At 41.0% G+C, this 18709-nt stretch overlaps 1 protein-coding gene across 11 annotated transcripts in view; it reads left to right on the top strand.

Annotated features, from left to right (window-relative positions):
• The window catches only part of ARHGAP26 (Rho GTPase activating protein 26), a 210882-nt gene that overhangs the window by 52743 nt on the left and 139430 nt on the right, over positions 1 to 18709 (top strand). For 5 of the 11 annotated variants that reach the window (XM_081852065.1, XM_081852059.1, XM_081852066.1 and 2 more), the window contains exons 2-9: positions 2465 to 2560; positions 3633 to 3694; positions 5654 to 5725; positions 7330 to 7431; positions 10384 to 10494; positions 13869 to 13973; positions 14779 to 14908; positions 16993 to 17108. In XM_081852065.1, the coding sequence (XP_081708191.1) occupies positions 2465 to 2560; positions 3633 to 3694; positions 5654 to 5725; positions 7330 to 7431; positions 10384 to 10494; positions 13869 to 13973; positions 14779 to 14908; positions 16993 to 17108 (794 nt within the window). Of the gene's footprint in view, positions 1 to 2464; positions 2561 to 3632; positions 3695 to 5653; positions 5726 to 7329; positions 7432 to 8284; positions 9250 to 10383; positions 10495 to 13868; positions 13974 to 14778; positions 14909 to 16992; positions 17109 to 18709 lie in introns of those variants that run through there. The other 6 variants (XM_081852062.1, XM_081852067.1, XM_081852064.1 and 3 more) reach the window with 3 other exon arrangements.

The raw sequence follows: 18709 nt of genomic DNA, 5'->3' as shown, positions 1-18709 counted from the left end.
AAGGACCCTTGAAAGTTAAGTCCATTTGCAGACGACTCTGGGGTTGTGGCCCTCATCTTTCTTTACAGGCCGAGGGAGCTGGTGTCTGTCTGCAGACAGTTTTTCCGGGTCATGTGGCCAGCATGACTAAGTCGCTTCTGGTGCAGCAGAACACCAAAACCAGAGCAGCGCACGGAAACGCTGTTTACCTACCCGCCGGAGTGGTACATATTTATCTACTTGCACTTTTTGGTGTGCTTTCAAATTGCTAGGTTGGCAGGAGCTGGGACTGAGCAACGGGAGCTCAACCCGTTGCGGGAATTCGAACCGCTGACCTTCTGATCGGCAAGCCCAAGAGGCTCAGCGCCACCCGCGTCCGTGTGTGTGTGTGTGTGTGTATCTGGGTGCCAAACGCAAGGTGGTTGGACTAGATTGACCCTTGGGGAGACCTTCCAGTCCTACAATTCTACACTTCTATGATCTCAGCTACATTGCTTGACTAGAGCCTGTCCTTAAAACAATTCACTTGTCCCAGTGTGCCAGAAGGAGAAACACGCATGGTGGAAATGGAAATGGTATTCGCTATGGACTAAGGCAGAGTTTTTTAAACTGTGGCTTGTTCGTTCCATTTGGGTGGCTTGTGGAAAGGCTGCAACACAGTCAAATATATCTGTGCTCAGCTCTGCACTTACTTTCCTTGATGTGATGATGGGAGAACTGTACGTAAGTCCTGGCTCAATGGAAATGTCAGCTGCAAATCTGGTGCCCAGAAATCTCCATGTAGTTGCAATTGGACCTATGCCAGTAGCAAAACGCACCTGGCGTATGGGGGATTTCCAACACTGGTTCAGAGACCCCTATTCTCCTCACAAAATCACAATTCTCAGAGTTCCCTGGAAATAGGGATTGATTGTTAAACCACCCTGGGAATTGTAGCTCTGTGAGGGGAACTGGGATGTCCTAACAACTCTCAACATCCTTAACAAACTACAGTTCCCAGGATTCTTTGTGGGGTAGCCATGACTGTATGATTACTGTTCTAAATGTATTGTGCAGATGGATGCTGTATCTGCATTCTGAATTCAGCTTTCTGCAGTGCACTGAAAGCCTCTAGGGTCTTTGTCCTAAGAAATCAAAGTGTCAGTGTTTTTTGATATCTGGGCTTTTAAGTTCTTCACAGCCATGGTATATATAAGGAAGGTTGATGTGTGTGTGTGGTGGGGGGAATAAGGGCAAGCATTTGTGCAGGGAATGAAGGCTGGAGTTATCTGTCTTTTTTCTGTAGGTGTCTGGTGTGTGTTTTGTGCCTGCCACTAAAGTCTTCCTTTCCCAGAAGCCTTTCTGAGAATGGTGTGACATTTCAATATTGGTATCAAAGGAACATTCCTGTCCTTATCAGACTGGGGTCACGTAGAACGTGCGAACTATTTTATTTGCATTGTTGAAAATAACACTATAGTGGTATTTTTTGGGGGGTGGGGGTGGGAAGAAATGCAGCAAGCAACCTGGATGCATAAGGCAAGGTAGAATAGTTATTTTAAGTAATTAAAGGCAATTCTGTTAGCCCTGGGTACTCACAATGTTGACTCCTTTTACATTGCTCCCCATGCCGGTATTTCCATTCTTGAGAAGGGCAGTGTTGGGTTGTTTCCTATCTCATAACAGCAGAGATTGTAAGCTACAACTGTTGCAGCTGTTGCATCTCTATGGAAAATGGAAAAGTTTGTGATTATTACCCAATCTGTTTCAAATATTTAGTTTTTAGGTATAAAGAATTCTCTTTTAAGACCCTAGTAATATACTTATATTAAATCCAGATTTCCTTTAGATTTTTTTTTTTAAATTGATGCAGGGACTTCTCATTATTGAAATATTGAGCTAATATATTTATTTTTAAAATTAAAATGTCATTTGATTTTTATCCACCTTGATACAGTATTAGTATAGTAATAGGAAAATTAGCATTAGCAACCTGCACTCTCCAGTTTGGAACAAGGCAATTTTGGAATGAGTGCTAGTGACTTAAGCAGCTGGCTTAAAAATGCTTATTTGCCTCTTTAGAACATTTTAAAATCCTGCTCCTGTTCCAATATTTATTTTTGAGCAAGGCTGCTTAGATTTAAGCAAGAATTCCATCCTAGTGCATGGTTACATATGTCAAATGGTAGAATGTTTTTTAAAAGTCTTGCAGTTCTTGAGTAGTGTGGCCGTGCACATAAATCAAGCTTTAGTAGTAAGACAATTCTACATCCCCAATTATACGTGGGGTCTAGTCTGAGGCTTATTTGTGTGCCAATACAATTCCCTTCAGAGGTTTTTCTAAGGTGAGGAGAAGCCCTGTGTGCTTTCAAACTGAGCATAACTGAGTTGAAGGAGATTAATCTAAAATCGTAAGGAAGTTAGATTCTTGTAGCCTACATCTTGTTACCTAATATGGATGCATAATTTTCTCTCTCTTCTCTTTGTGTGTGTGTGTGTGTGTTAGATCTGTCTTCAGCAAAGCGGAAGTTTGCAGATTCTTTGAATGATTTCAAATTTCGATGTATAGGAGATGCAGAAACAGATGATGAAATTTGCATAGGTAAGTGTCGGCAGGCTTCAGAAGCCGCTGGAGCATTTGGTACAAGTTGGCTAATTCAGTTGCTTTAGCAGGAGGAATTCCCATATGTGTAAAATGCCACACACAGTAGACCAGCAAATAATGAGTCTGTAAATAATTAGTCATCACTTTTTTCAGCTGGTTAACAGAGGTTGTTCAAAAGTGATGATTTAGGTCTGAGAGCACTGGTTGCTTTTAGTTTAGCTTCTCAGGTCCGTGAGGGAATAGACGTTGAATATAAGTTCCCCATCTGAAAGTGCAGGCTGTAATATTCTGTGGGCAGTTGTACACCTATCAGACAAAACAAAGTAAATGTAAATGAAGAATGGAATTATGTTTACCTACTGCCTGAACCAGAATTAGCTCCCTTAGTTATGGTTTCAGAAAGCTGCAGGCAATATTTTTTAGCCTGCTTTATTCCAGAATATTACGGAGTAGTTACACTAATAAGACAAATTATATGTAATTAAAATAGGTGAATACTGCACATGTGTCCTCAACCATGTGTGTCAAATGACTTTTTGAATCAAGCATTACTGTACTGTTTTTGGAAGATAAAAATAAGGGTGCAACTTGGCAAGACAGCAGGTGAGACATGTTTGGCTCTCCTACAGTTTTGTTTTTATAAAGAGCAAACGTAGTTGGATAGGGGCCCTGATTCAACACTGGGCAGAAAACCCCTTTCCTTCAACGCCCTTTCTCATTCTATTCCCCATCCTCCAGAGCATTTGGAGGTATACAGGTAGTGTGTTGATATTTGGATTGGAAAAAATGACAAGCCAACCTATTCAAGTAGGATTTCTATTATTAGTTCTTCCAGGGGCCATTTTGGGATGGGTTGCTCTTCATTTTTCTTCTGGAAAACATTCAGCACCACACTGTTACAGTTGTTCCACCAGCACAAGTGTTTCTGTTTGCTGGGTAGAAGAGAAACCCTCCTCGTTTACATTTTAATGTGCATGTGCCTTATAAAAATTGAAATGTGTGGTAGCATATATTGAAAGCAGTCCTTCTTTGTAACCAAACTTGTGTTTTTCTATCTCCCCTGCTACAGCAAAATCCCTGCAAGAGTTTGCTGCTGTTCTTAGAAATTTAGAAGATGAGCGCATGCGCATGGTATGGACTTTGTGTATGCAAAATAATGTGTGAGGAAAATCGATGTTGAGCTTTTGGGAGTTATAGCAATGGAAGTGGGGAAGGAACAATCCTTGGCAAAACTTGAAGTCTGGTCTAGGTGAAATAGCAGCCATGTAAAATTTTGTTTTGAGCAGAGTGTCTCCTTGGCATAAGTGATTTATGGTCTGTAAGTGTGCTATATTTAGAAGTCAAGGTAGTGCATTTTGCTGAGGAACCTGTGGCCTTCCAGGTGCTGTTGGATTCCAGTTCCCATCGGCTCCCACCAGTCTGGTCTGGGATGATGGGAGCTGTACTCCAGCAACATCTGAAGGCCACAGAATCCTCACCCCCTGGCATACATTGTGCAGTGTCAAGGCTTTGATATATCTGCTGGCCATGGGAAGAAGACTGTGAAGAATTTCTAAGCCGCTCTTGCCTGCTTTGGCCAATGGCCATGGTATAGCTTAACAGCCAGAATTGTCAGCTTTTGTTCCTCAAAGAATAGCAATATTCATCCCTTTGGGAGTAAGTCTTGGCAGCATAACAGGGAGGGCAAGCCACGATGAACTGCCTGCCACTGAATCCAGTTGGTCTGGCACTCAGAGAACAAAGACCCAATTATCCAGTACAGCTTGTTTATACATTTTTGCTCTCGCTTGGAGTAAAGTTTCCCTGATAGCATTGAATGTAGAAGTTGTTGTAGAGATGGGCCAAATGTGCTGAGTGTGTCCACATTTTCCATCCTCACAGATACTTCCAATAACTCAGCAACAGACAGATGCCACCGTCACCCACACACATGTATGCCTGTGGTAGTTGCACACTTTCTCTTTCTTCAAGAGCTAGATCCCAGTTTCTCTTGCTACTGTTTCCAAGCACCTGTTGATCAGCTCAGCAGAAACACATGTACACAGTTAGAAAAGAAAAGCACAATATAAATTGTGGTAAGGTAGAAGAGCCAAAATTCACACTAGCAGGGGGGAGAATCTCAACCCAGAAGCTTGGCAATAAAGAGAGGTGCTAACAGAACGACTATGGAGGGGGCCAATTACATCTTCACATACGGAGTTCAGTAAGCTGGGCACTGCAACCAAGAAGGTCCAGTCCTGTGAGTATATTGGGATAGTAAATGCCCACATGTATGGACACGCATGGATGTTAAACTGTAAATTTGGATGGAAGGAATCAGATTTAAACTCTCACAGGTATAGACTGCTGAGATAAATTTTGAAGGGGAAAACTGAATTCTCAGCAAGATTCATCAGTCATGTTGCCAAGACCAGAGTCAATACCTCATTTACTGCCCCACTTTGGAAATTTAGAACGCGCTCTCTCTCTCTCTCTCTCTCTCTCTCTCTCTGTGTGTCTGTGTGTGTATTGTTTCAGGATCTAATATTTACCCTAATTGTTGTGGGACTTCATCACTTTATCTTGTTACTGTTGTCTGAGTGTTCAAAGTGTATTTGTTGTAAACTGTTTAGAAGTTTCAAGCAAGCGGCATATAATTTTTTTGTTAAACAAAAAAATGTTTCAAACTAAGGAAAAACTGCACCACAAAACAATATATTGAATAGGGTTGAGCTATTCAACCTGTGGAATGCCACAACTTCCTTCTGTTTTATAAGGGCCTAGGTGAACTGGGCTGTAATCCTATGTCAATTAGCCTGGGTGTTAGTCCTATTGAACTCAGTGGGGCTGCTGAATCAACACATAGGATCACACTCTCAGGCATATTGTGCTGCTTGTGAATTCTTCCTGCTTGAAGTATTTACATCTAAATGCCAGTTATTTTTATGTCATCCTCCTTAATTATATGGTCTTCAAATTTCTGAGTCATACAAGTTTCTCAGGAGGGAAAAATATCCTATATTCAAACCGAATTCTAGTAATTGAGCACAGGAGTTAGGAAGCATATATCAGAATGAAGGAGTCTGAATGTTTTTTCTTTACTGTCATCAGATTGAGAATGCTGGTGAGGTCTTAATCACACCTCTGGAGAAATTTCGTAAGGAGCAAATTGGTGCTGCTAAGGTAGGTAGAGAAGTGGCGAATGATAATCTTGAAACCCTTTGTCTATGCTGGAGGTTTGAAAGTCACAACAGACGTATTATGTTGGGATTTTGAAAAATGTATGAATCCCTCGATTATAGTATTTTGCTGCATCCTATAATGTCCAGCATAAACTTTGTCTTGTTTAACAGCAGCAAAGCAAAGTCTCTGCCTAAGCCTAGCCTTTTATATAAGGTATATAAGGTATATGTTATTTATTTACGCTTAAAAAAAAATATGTCAAGGCTATTGTACAGGGTAGTGCCCACCGAAGACACCTTACCACAATGACAATTTACAGAATATCAATAATAAAACCATAAAACTGTCAAATTGCCCCCTCCCCTGAAAAGCAGTCAGTAAAGATACACAGCAAAAGCAAGCCACAACTTCTGTTGTCTATGTTCTGGTACAACTCTAGGTTAGATTACTGCAACATGTTATATGAAGGGCTGGCCTTCAAGACAGCTTGCAGCTGGTACAGAATTAAGTGGCCAGGTTGCTCACCAGGGCAAGATGGCCTGACTGCACTGGCTGCCAATTAGTTTCTGGTTCCAATTCAAAGTGCTGTTTTTGACCTATAAAGCCTTAAATGACTCAGGACTGGAATACCTCAAGGACCGCCTCTCCCTATATGAACTGATCCAGACCCTGCAATCTGAGGCCCTTCTTCATGTGCCTCCTCCATGTTTTTGTTTTATTATGTATTTTGTGTTCTCATTTTGTATTTTTATGTTGTGAACTGCCCTGTGATCTTTGGATGAAGAATGGTATACTAATACTAATACTATTATTATTATTATTATTATTATTATTATTGGATTATGCCCAGGGACTGGATGTTGTCCATCGCTGCTGAAAATGCACAAGAATACACACTACTTAGCACCATGATGCCTTGGCATTCTTCATGGGCTTGTTCGTTAGCTGACATTAGTGAGGGAAGAGAAAGCAGGAGAGCAGCAGTGGGAAGTCTGCTGCTATATTTTCAGGGGAGTCTCTCAACCTAAAACCCCATCTTTCATCTCAGAAATTTCTGCACAGCTCTAATTTTTACTCAGTTTCTGTGAGGCATTGTACCTTTTGTCCTCTGTCTTGTCTTGCTTTGTTACTATAACAACTTGTTGCTGCTCTTAAGATATATGGGCTTCTGCCAGTTTCACTTTCCTTCAGCCTTTCTTCTTGTAAAACAGAGGCTTCTTGTAAACTCTTTATTGAAGAGGCTCTGATTTTGGTGTTTGATTTACAACGTCACCTAGGAGTGACACCAGAGCTGGAATCGAATTGCACAAGGCGGTGGAATTAATTTGATGTTAGCGAAGGCCATAACCTAAAACAGGGGTAGTCAATATGGTGTCCTCTAGATGTAGTTGGACTCCAGCTAGCATGACTGGGGTGAGGATTATGGGAGTTGTAGTACAGTAAAATTTTATGTTAAATTTTTAGAATTAATAAAATTAATAAAAATTAATTATTAATAAAATTAATAAAACAACATGTTAGCATTTGGCTCAACCCTCCTTTGACATGCTGAAGTACTGCGGCAATGCAATTGTTCTTGATATGTATATGACATTTTTTGGCAGGAAGCCAAGAAAAAATACGACAAGGAGACGGAGAAATATTGTGGTGTGTTAGAAAAGCACTTAAACCTGTCTTCCAAGAAGAAGGAATCCCAACTTCAAGAGGTGAGATTGGCTTCTTGTATTCTTGTCACGCTTCCCTGTTATGGACCCCATTAATTGCTTATGCACTTCAGGGCTCAGGCTGCAATGAGAAAGAAAGGCCTTTTCTGAAGTTTCTGGAACTTGGTTTTAAGAGCCCAGACAACACAATATGTTAAAACACATTTTTGCAATTTAAAAAAACAAAAACAACTCTTGAATTTGAGACTACGTGAGCTCTTGTTTTGAGCTTTGTTAGGGCATGGATTATGAATCTGTTAAGTGAAATACATATTGGCTGCTGGAGTCAAGCTGCTGTTGGTGCCAATGGAAGCTTTCCTCCGGATGTAGAAAGCATTGTTGGAGGGGGATTTTTGCTGGGACTGTGGCAGAGTAGGAAAGAATTAAACTCCTTCTTCCTGTTTGTCTCCTGCAATGATTTCCTTTACATTGAAGTCATTATTGTTTTTTAAAATGTGTTGTTTGTTCCTAAAATAAATAATTTTAAGATTCAGGGGTTCACCTCCAGAATGAAAGGGGGAAGGAGAATTTGCTGTAGCCAAGAGAATGTGATCCTTCAATAATGTAAAAACAATGAAATTGAAGACAGTGGCATGTTAATCATTTTTTTGAGAACTGCAGTCAGTGTAAAACAAAGGATAGGCAGACTGAGGAACCGTTTGATTTACTTAAAAAACAACAAGTTATTGGAATCTCAAGATCAACCCAGCCGATCTCTAATATTTGGGGAACACATCCAATAGCTGTGTGATGGTTAGCTGTTGTGCAGTAATTGTGGTGAATATTGGACTAGTGAAACTTGTGGGTAGTGAAATTTCTGAGGTAATGGAATGTTTGGGAACATCCTGGCTACTCAAGAGGGCAAGGCTGTTGGCAACAAAAACCTCTATTTTGTGAAAGAGAGGAACAATAGCTAGTTTGCAGAGATTTAAAAAAAAAATGTTGTGAGGAGGAGCTCTGAAGGGCAGACAAGGACCTGGATAGAAAGTCAGAGGACTCTAATGAAACCTAAGGAACAAAGTGTGTACATACAGTATTGCTGAAGGAAAGAGGCAGATGGAGCAGTGGACTGAATTAATATACATTAATCTGAGGGGAGGCAGAGATGGATGGCAGGGATGACTGAGGAAAAACTGTGGGTTGTGGGATAGGGACCTAAAGGGCCTGGCGTGGACCCTGAGAGGACCCTTGTGCCTTACAGCACACCCACCCACGAGTTCTGCCAGTCATTGTTTCCGCCATTACTTGGTTTTGACCTGAGAAACCTGAGGAGTTAGTGAGGGCAGTCAGATGGTGGAGTGCTGAATTTTGTCTAGCAATTAGAACTAACTAGCTAATTGTTTGCCTCCTTTCAGTTACAATTCTTGTGTGTAACCACTGAATAATGGTGCCACCTTGTGGACATCTTTCACATTCATCTTTAGTTCTGGGTACTTTTGGAAAAGAAGTTAAGTTAAACATTTTATTATTATTTTTGCCAGAAGGAGCTCTGAGCTTTCCATTTTAGACATGCCTCTGTATTTGGTGCTTAGAATGCCTGATAGCCATTGAGCCCTCACTAATTTTACCTTTACAAGCTCTTTGTACGCTCAAGCTACCTTGACTGAGTGACACCTTCGCCTGAGTGATATTTTGGTTTAGGTGCCTTAGATTTTGAATGAGGTGTCCAAATGTTTTCAGCTTCCATATGGAAGCGGGGGTGCCTCAGCCTTGAAATGTCTGAGGATTTAGCTATTGAGCTAGGATTTCAGAAGGGGAAGCATGCCAGAAGAATGACAAATGTGTGTGGAGAAGTTCATTGTTTGTGGTAATTTTAGAAGAGTGGGTGCTGTGCTTCATTAATAACATACAGCTGCTTCGCGGGTGTGTCTGGCTCAGCCAAAGACAATAGTTCATGTGTTGAGAGCTCTGAGTTTCTTCTGCTGGCCAAACATCTGGGAGGTTGGAATTCATTTAGTTGCTTAGCAAGCCTGCTAATATGGCACCACGTCTTACTGACTTCACTTAAGAGTATCTCACTCCTTGTACACTGGACCCTTGTGAACATTAGTATTTACTTTATACTTTTGTATTTCATATGCTGCTCAATTTAACCATATCCCTTGGGTGTTTTCACAAATCTAAATCAGTAAGATACAAATACCGTCAGCTGTCATAGATTTAAAACAACCTGCTCAAAAGTTCATAAAAAGCAGGCATGAGCCCAAACAATAAGCAGCTTAAAATCAGCAATATTTATAAATGTATAAATAGTTATAAATGTATTCAAATGCTTAGGAGAATTAGGAGGTCTTCATTTGGTGCCTGAAAGATCCTAAGGTGGGTAACTGGGGGAACATCCCATAATCGAGGCATGACCACTAAGGAGGCCTTCAAGCTGCATTTTGAGTTACTTAAACTTGAGAGACCCTGGTTCAATGCCCCCTCTCAGCCTTGAAGTATACTAGGTGACTTTGTTCCAGTGACCAACATTTTGTAGGGTTGTTGTAAAGTTAAAAAGGAGAAGAAGCATGCACTGTATGCCTTCCTGACCTTAGAGGAAGATAGATTTACGAATTATGAATATGCAAATTAATATAACACTACCAACAACCAACAACTCCCAACAGCTTGTGAGAAATCTGAGCAGTAGCTGTATGGTGCCAATTTAGATCTCATGCTGTTTCTTTGTGAATAATTCAAATAAAAGGAATTATTTCCTTTTTTTTAAAAAAAGGAGATTCATTCTGGGAAACCCTGAAATTCCTTCAGAGCCTAGGGTTCCTCAGTGAGATGGAGAGTAATTGTTCTTGTGGACTTGGTATAATGTTTGGCTGTCCTATCTACTTTTTTCTGGAACTCAACCTTCTTTTGTGAAGATTACTGTGCAAAGCCGCACTTTGCATAATATTGGTGCCAAATGTTAACATTTAATAGCTGCTTTGTATCTTTTTAATCCACATGGTGATTTGACAGGCAGACAGCCAGGTGGACCTGGTTCGACAGCACTTCTATGAAGTCTCCCTTGAGTATGTCTTCAAAGTGCAAGAAGTTCAAGAGAGGAAGATGTTTGAGTTTGTGGAACCAGTAAGTAAACAGTCATGGCTTTTCATTGTTACCCTGTGAACTGTTTTACGGTATAGTAGGTATTGGAGATGGTTCCAACTGCTTTCTTGCGGTTCAGATGGGAAAACTGACAAACAGCTGCTGTGAAGTCTCCTACACTTTAAAAAGAATCAATTTTGTCACAGTGATTGAGTTTCCAAAAAGGCATTAATGATAGAGTGCCTTCTGTTTTCTCATAAATTGTGAGACAATCGTCTGAATTTGAATAGGGTCACTAATGTGGCCTTCATCAGTCTCACCCCCAAGCAGGATGGGACCTGTTGCCTTTTGTGGTGTGGTCTCAAATCACCTGGAAGTGTGTGCGTGTGAATATCACAGTACCTCCCAGTTTTCCTCCCTCTTCGCAATGGTTGGTTGAAACAGAGCTGACTTTATTAACCTCTTCTGTACATGATATGATTGCCTCACAGGATTTCAGCTAAACCCCATAGACACTAATTGACAAGCACAATCTGTAGAGTCCTGTAATTTTTTAGGTCCACGGAATTGTAAAAAAAAAAATTAAAGGAAATGAGAAGGCAGTGGGTTATAATACAGTCCAGGACAGGCTGAGACTCTATTACTGGATTTGCCAGCCTTCTGACTAAGAGCAATATTAAGCTTTACCTTAGTTTAACGACATTCAGCCTATAACTGACTTCAGTCCGTGGTTCATAACCTCCAAGAGGTTGTGTTCCAAAACCTCTCTCTGTAAATACTGAATAAAAAGGGGATGATCAGAAATTTTTTCCTTGCCGAGCAACCGGCTGTGGGAGTTGCTTGCAGCCACCTGCCAGCCGGGGAGCCACTGCAGAAAAGGCTTGTTCTCATGTTGCCGCACTCTGAACCTCTCATAGAGGAGGCACACAAAGAAGGGCATCAGATGATGACCACAAGGTTTGGGTCCCTTCATATGGGAAGAGGCGGTCCTTGAGATATTGCGTTCCTGAACTATTTCTGTAACCATCAACATAACCAGAACCACTTTCAGTGCTGAAAGCAGGTCAGGACTGAAATGGGTCAAGGTACAAGAGAGATAATTTATTACGGTGAAAGACCAGCTCACATAACACAATAAAAACAGCGTTCATAAAGATAAAATATACAATCAGAACAGATTGCAGCAATAGCTCATGAGTTAAGATTGAGGTCAAGGTAATTAATCCCATCCACAAATTCCTGAAGCTGGACCACCACCACATGCTCAAGTACCTTACCCAAGTAGGGAATGTATGACACCATCCAGGAAATATCCTGAGAGAGCTTGTCTAGAGAACTGAAGCTGAAACATTAGTGCGTTCATGGCTGAGGTAGCATTTAATAAGTTGTCTGATCCACACCTTGTTTTTTCCTAGGCAGTACTTTCAGTCAATTCTCTTCTGAAGCAGTATTTTTGTTAGGCAAAAATTTCATCATTGGTATGCAAGGTTTTTATGTTCTGAAAGCGTATGTTAGTAGCTTCTGAATAGAGAGGTTTGCCTATTACTCCCTCCAAACAATAAAAAAAAAATAGACCTGCTCATTTCATGTATTCCTCAAAATAGCTTTTGTGATTTTATGGTCCTGGAACACTACTGACTTCATCTGAGCCGTGTTTCCATTATTATAAAATGAAGATTGGGTGGGTATCCTTTCCTTCCCTCCTGGAGCTTTGAAGGAATAAAGTCCACAGTACTCTTATCAGTACAGTGGTACCTCTAGATGCGAATGGGATCCGTTCCGGAGCCCTGTTCACATCCTGAAGCAAACGCACTGCGCGTCTGCACGTGTGCGGGTTGCGTTTCGCCGCTTCCGCACATGCACGTGACGTCGTTTTGAGCGTCTGTGTGAGCGGCGAAACCCGGAAGTAACGCGCTCCGTTACTTCCGGGTTGCCGTGGAGCACAACCCGAAAATGCTTAACCTGAAGCTACTTCAACCCGGGGTATGACTGTATAGATAAAATGACAAACTTCTTGGGTAACTTTTGTATCTGACCTGCAGATGGCACCAGGCATTGCTGATGCGTTGCTTAAATTGTTTTGTGGAATGTTTCTAAACCACATTCTGTGTGTATGGTGTGTCTGTGTGCACACAAACCCAGGGAAAGTACAGAATGACTATTTATTTAAGATGGGGCAAAGAGTGGCAAGCAGGAGAAGGGGTGTGAATTAAAGAAGCTCTTTAAAATGTGGCATATTTTACATATGTGTTATGTTCCCGAGTTGAATGCACAAATCCCAGATGCAGTATAATGTATAATGTGCTCTTGAGACTGAGCAGGACATCACTCACCTGAGAGAGTGAGGCATGGCTACATATATGCTTGAGTCTTTTGCTCACTGAAGATCTTACCAGGCCTTTCAAGTTAAATGTAAAGACTTAAGTGGATGAAAATGCTTTAAAGAAGCTGCCTGCTACTGTCAGTATTGTGATCTGTATCAGAAGAGAAGTTTTGAAAGCTCCAGAGGTTGCACAGTGTCATACAAAAACGCTAGTAAGAGTGATTAAAAAAAGCAAACCTGTTGCATACATTTAGACTAGGGGATGCTTTAGTTCAGAGGTTGCAAATTGTTTTGGCATAGAAACTGCTGTGGGTATCACACATGTGCAACAACTCTCCCCAGATGTAATTGCCCCCCCCCCCATTAGATGTGTGTGTGTGTGTGTGGAAAGAAAGCCTTCTGTTGCTTAAAGAAGGCCTCTTTTAAGCCTGATTTTAGTGCAGGAATGGAACTCTGTGGGCATCAGGGAAGGCCTCTGGTGGCAGATCTGTGCCCACGGGTACTGTGCCGATGACCTATGTTTTAGTTAGAAGTAGGTCCCATTGAGTTCAGTGGTGCTTACTCCAATATAGGTGTGCAGCCACGCTGGACAACCTCGTGGATGTAACTCCTATTTTGGTCAATAGGACTAATTCCCAGGTGTGTGTGTGCACAGAATAACTGTAGTTTCTTTTCTTTTTTCCTTTGGGGGTGCACTGTGATGTTGAATGGGAAGAAAGGGCAGTAGCAATAACTCTCTCCTTGAGTAAACACAGTCGTACCTCGGAAGTCAAACAGAATCCATTCCAGAAGTCCATTCGACTTCTGAAACATTAGACTTCCAAAGCGCAGCTTCTGATTGGCTGCAAGAAGCTCGTGCAGCCAATCGGAAGCCGCAGAAGCCCCATCAGACGTTCAGCTTCCAAAAGAAGGTTTGAAAACCAGAACACACAGTCCTGGTTTTTGATCTTTTGGGAGCCGGAACGTTCAACTCCCAAGGTGTTCAGGAGCTGAGGTACGACAGTAGAATCCAGTGAGAGCATGTCTGTCTATCTCTCTCTCTTACCTCAGCCACTTGATGGTTTTTTTAAAAAAAATTCCTTCTCTCTTGCAGCTACTGGCATTTCTGCAAGGGCTATTCACATTCTACCACCATGGCTATGAGCTTGCAAAGGATTTCAGTGATTTCAAGACGGAGCTGACAATTAGCATACAAAATGTAAGCACAGAGTGGAATCACTTAACAGAGACAATGCAACTTTACCAACTTTTCACAAAGGATGTTAATGAGAGGTTAAAATTGTACACAAGCAATCCCCACTCCCCCAGTGCACAGGGGGTAAGCATGGTGACCTAACACATAGCCTCCATAGCAGCTTGTTTCCTTCTGTTTATGAATGTTGAGAGCCAGCTGTCTATCCATGTCCATGCCTAAGTGCAATAATTATTTGCTTCTTCAATAATTGTTTGCTTCTTCAAGAATGTGACATCATTTGTGAGTGTTACTGCCAGAAGCTGTTGTTGGCAACTTTCAGCCTCCACTTCTCATGTAGGATGAATTGCTTCATAATTGGAAAATTGCCTTGTGGTTTTATGTGGAAGGATTTGCATTTGGGAGGTTCTTAGGTGTATATAGTTATGTTATTGCACACCTGTGTTTCTCAAAATACTGATACTAGCTACCTCTCTGAGAAACTCTGGTGTATTTGTCGAATGCTCATACTTTGAACTGGAACTATATGCACACACTAATAGATGAGTGTATCTCTATTCAGATTGCCATAAACATGGTACTTTTTATTTATATATAAAAATTGCACATGAGAGTTCATAAATGTGCTGTTGGTTCACACCACACAACCTCTCTGTGATCCCAAGCATGTGTGAGTTTAAGGGTTTATATGAAGCTGTTGGTTCCTTTGTTGCACCCAGAGCAGTAGTAGCTTCTTTTTCTGGATCCTGTGTGTTTTAAGGCTGGTAAAGGCTACCTAACACCACTTTTTTGCCGTCTACTTTAAATGCAGACAAGAAATCGCTTTGAAGGCACAAGATCAGAGGTTGAGTCCTTGATGAGGAAGATGAAGGAGAATCCCCACGAGCACAAAAACATCAGCCCTTTCACAATGGAAGGATATCTCTATGTCCAGGAAAAGCGTATGTGTTGCTTCCCCTGGGATCATGTAGCTGCTATGCAATGGACTTTTGAGTTGACTGGTGATAGTTCTTATTTTAGTTAGGAAAACAGGATGAGCCTCTCTTGTCTGTATGAACAAGGCTGACCTTAAGCTCCTGTTGCCTGCGGTAGAATCCCTAATGCCAAGGTGTGTAGTTCTCCTGAAATAATAATAATAATAATAATAATAATAATAATAATAATAATAATAATACCACCAATACTCCACCCTGGGCGGCTGACAACATAACTAAAAACATAATAAAAACTTCAGTCCTAAAACTTCCCTAAACAGGGCTGCCTCCATCGTGGTGTAGTAGTTAAGAGCAGTGGACTCATAATCTGGTGAACCGGGTTCGCTTCCCTGCTCCTCCACATGCAGCTGCTGGGTGACCTTGGGCTAGTCACACTTCTCTGAAGTCTCTCAGCCTCACTCACCTCACAGAGTATTTGTTATGGGGGAGGAAGAGAAAAGGAGATTGTTAGCTTTGAGACTCCTTAGGGTAGTGATAAAGCAGGATATCAAATCCAAACTATTCTTCTTCTTCTTCTAAAACTCAGATTGTTGTTTATTTCCTTGACATCTGAAAGGAGGGTGTTCCACTGGGAGGGCACCACTACCAAGAACATGCACAACATTGGTTTTTAAAAGATTCCATTCAACAGTTCTTACTGGCCCCAGTTATCGCTAGCTTAGAAACTTTTATTGAAAGCTTTAAATAGATCCTGCCTTACTTTAAGCATATTGAAAAGGATGCTAGTTGAGCCATTTCTTTTTATACAAAAATGCTACATCATGCTACCCTTTTCAGAGTACAGTTGTGGTGATTATGAATTGATGTTCTGCAACAGCAGTTCTCAGACCTTTCCCCTGCAGATTAGTGGAAAATTGCTAGAGGTCTCAGTGGACCACTTCATTATTTTTTCTTTTGCAAATCAAAACATATAGATAACTGTTTAATTTTTTTAAAAAATATTCAGTGTCATCAAATATCATCAAAACCAGGATGGCATTAATGTAAATAGTGAGCCTTTGGTCAGGTTTCTAAGAAGGGTTCTTGGCAAATGTTTAGGGTAAAATTAGTAGACTGCATCAGTGCTGTATTATGAAAATCATGGGCTTTAGGCTAGGACCTTGTTAGACTGGCTCTGGTTGAAACAGCCTTGATTTCCATGTCAATAGGGAATTCCAAAGTGTAGGTACTGCTACACCCAAGACTGTTGTGTTTTGTGTGCAAAGAGTAGTGTGTGGCGTATGTAACAATGCCAGTTCCACAGATCAAAATCATTGAGTGGCACATATGTAATAAGCCAATCCCACATGTAAACTGGTCCCAAGATGCTAAGGGCTTTATATACCAATAGTATATAGTATACTTGAACTTGGCCCGGTAACAAATAGACAACCAGTGCAGATCTCTGAGCAAAGTTGTTATATGCTCACATTGTCTCACACATGTTGACAACTGTGCTGTGACATTTTGCACTAACTGCAGTTTCCAGACCAAGCACAAGGGAAGTGCATTGGAGTAATCCCATCTTGAAATTACCAATGCTTGAGCTACTGTGGTCAAGCTCTCGGAGTCTAGGAACGGTCATAGCTGCTGTATTAATCAAAACTGCTAAAAGGTGCTTATAGCCATTGAGGCTACGTGGACCTCAAGTGGCAAAGCTGGATGGATCTAGAAGCACCCCCAGACTGTGTACCTTCTCCTTCTAGGGGAGTGCAACATCATCCAGGGCAGGTGATGGACCAATTTCTTAAACATAGCAACCACTCATCCATAGTGCCTCCATCTTGCTAGGATTCAAGCTCAGATGTCTTGGAGAAATAGAGCTGAGTCATAAGAATGTATTGCTTAAGTGTAAGAAATATTTAGAGTTGCCACCAAACATGGAGTGAGTGTTACCTGTAGAAAAGGTCTGCCACCTGAGCAATTGGACTGGCCCTGTGTAAAGTCAACTGGATGGAGCCTCTGAAAAGCATGGCTTATAAGGTACAACTATTTCATCATTGGTTATTTTTATCTCTGTCTCTAACATCAACCTATTTCAATTATTTTAGGTCATTTTGGAACAACATCCTGGGTGAAGCATTATTGCACATATCACAGTGAATCTAAACGAATAACTATGGTGCCTTTTGACCAGAAGTCTGGCGGAAAGGGGGTGAGTGAAAATGCAAGTATCTAGCTATGTGGACAGTTCTAGGTGTATTTGCTGCTGTTGCTGCTACTACTACCACTATTACTACATTAATAGAAATAATAATAATAATAATAATACTTAAAAAATACATTTGGGGATTGTGGAAAATCTGTTCAGTCAAGGTAATATTGTCCTTTTTAACAACTTAGTCCTGAGTGTTGTTGAAATGTCTCATTAGTAATAAATAAACTGCATAGTTAAGACATACCCTAATTCCCGATTTTTACTCTTTTCATTACACACACACACAAACACACATATGTTTGGGTCCTACCCTTGACAGCAGGAGAAAACAATCCTGCTCTCTCTTCCATGTGGCAGCCCTTCAGATATTTGAAGATGGCTTTCATATCATATCTCCTCTCAGTCTCCTCTTTTCCAGGCTAAACATATCTAACTCCCTCAACCTTTCTTCATCAGACCCTTGATCATCTTGGTCACAATATTCTTAATTAATTGATTATATGTGCATTTTCATAAACAAAAAAATCTATTATTATTATTATTATTATTATTATTATTATTATTATTATTATTATTATTATTTTAATTGTAACATTGATGGAACACACTTGGTATTGCTCCCTGTGGTGAGATCAGTGTTGCATACATCAATCTATTTACATTTGTGTCTCACCATTATTCCATCATGGAACCCAAGGTCAGTGCATATGTTATCTCCAGGCAGACATCCACCCAGGTACTGACAAGTCCCAGACTTGCTTAGCTTCGGCAAGTTGGTGGTCTTATCATGCCTGCAGACCAAATTCTGGGACTAGATCAAGTGCCTTTAATATTTGTATCAGCACTTGTAGTCCCCCGCCCCCACACACAGCAGCTGTTGTTAAGGGTTAGATTGCGGTTGTACATGAAGGTTCTCTAAGTAGAGAAGCTTGGCTTGTTGGTTAGATGTTTGCTAGTGGATAAGAGTCAATAAATTTGGGCCAGGTTTTTTGACTGGAATATGCAATCATTTTGTTAGGAATATGCAATCAGTTAATTACACCCACCCCTCATTTTGAAGCAGAGAGAAAGGGGGTGCAAAACGGCCAGGCCACAGACCACTTGTGCGTGCATGCAGATGCATGTATGTGCATGATGTTAAAATTCAGCATGAGAATTGGGGAGGGGGGCAGTTTTTGTGAGCTTAGGAACTGAAACTGAAACTGGAGTTGGCTAGATTTCTTTGAGGCTTACCCTGAAAGTATATGCATAGTCCTAGAAGAGAATTTGCCCTGAGATAACTTGGGAAACATTTATTCCAGAATAAGGTTGTTTCATATGAAAACCTTGGAAACATTTCAGATCTTCAGTGAAGTAGGCCCTTCTATAGTCAGACAGGCCTGTGGCATTTATTTTCATGTAGCACAGTGAGGTGCCTCTAGGCAGCAGGTGCTGATCGGGTGCATTTGTTAAGGGAATGGGGTGAATCATTACATTCACTTTGGCTTGTCCTGCAGCATTTTATTTACTTGTAGTTGAATTTGCAGTCCTGGGATTCTCCTTAACATAATCATAAAAGAACATTAATATTCCCCTCACTAGGTCAGGTTGTTCTGTGAAGTCACTGCTTG

This window comes from Podarcis erhardii (genome assembly GCF_964252035.2).
Source record: "Podarcis erhardii genome assembly, chromosome: 2".
In the NCBI taxonomy this organism is placed as follows: Eukaryota; Metazoa; Chordata; class Lepidosauria; order Squamata; family Lacertidae; genus Podarcis; species Podarcis erhardii.
Note: the sequence above shows the minus strand (reverse complement) of the source record. Positions and strands in the feature narration are given on the sequence as shown.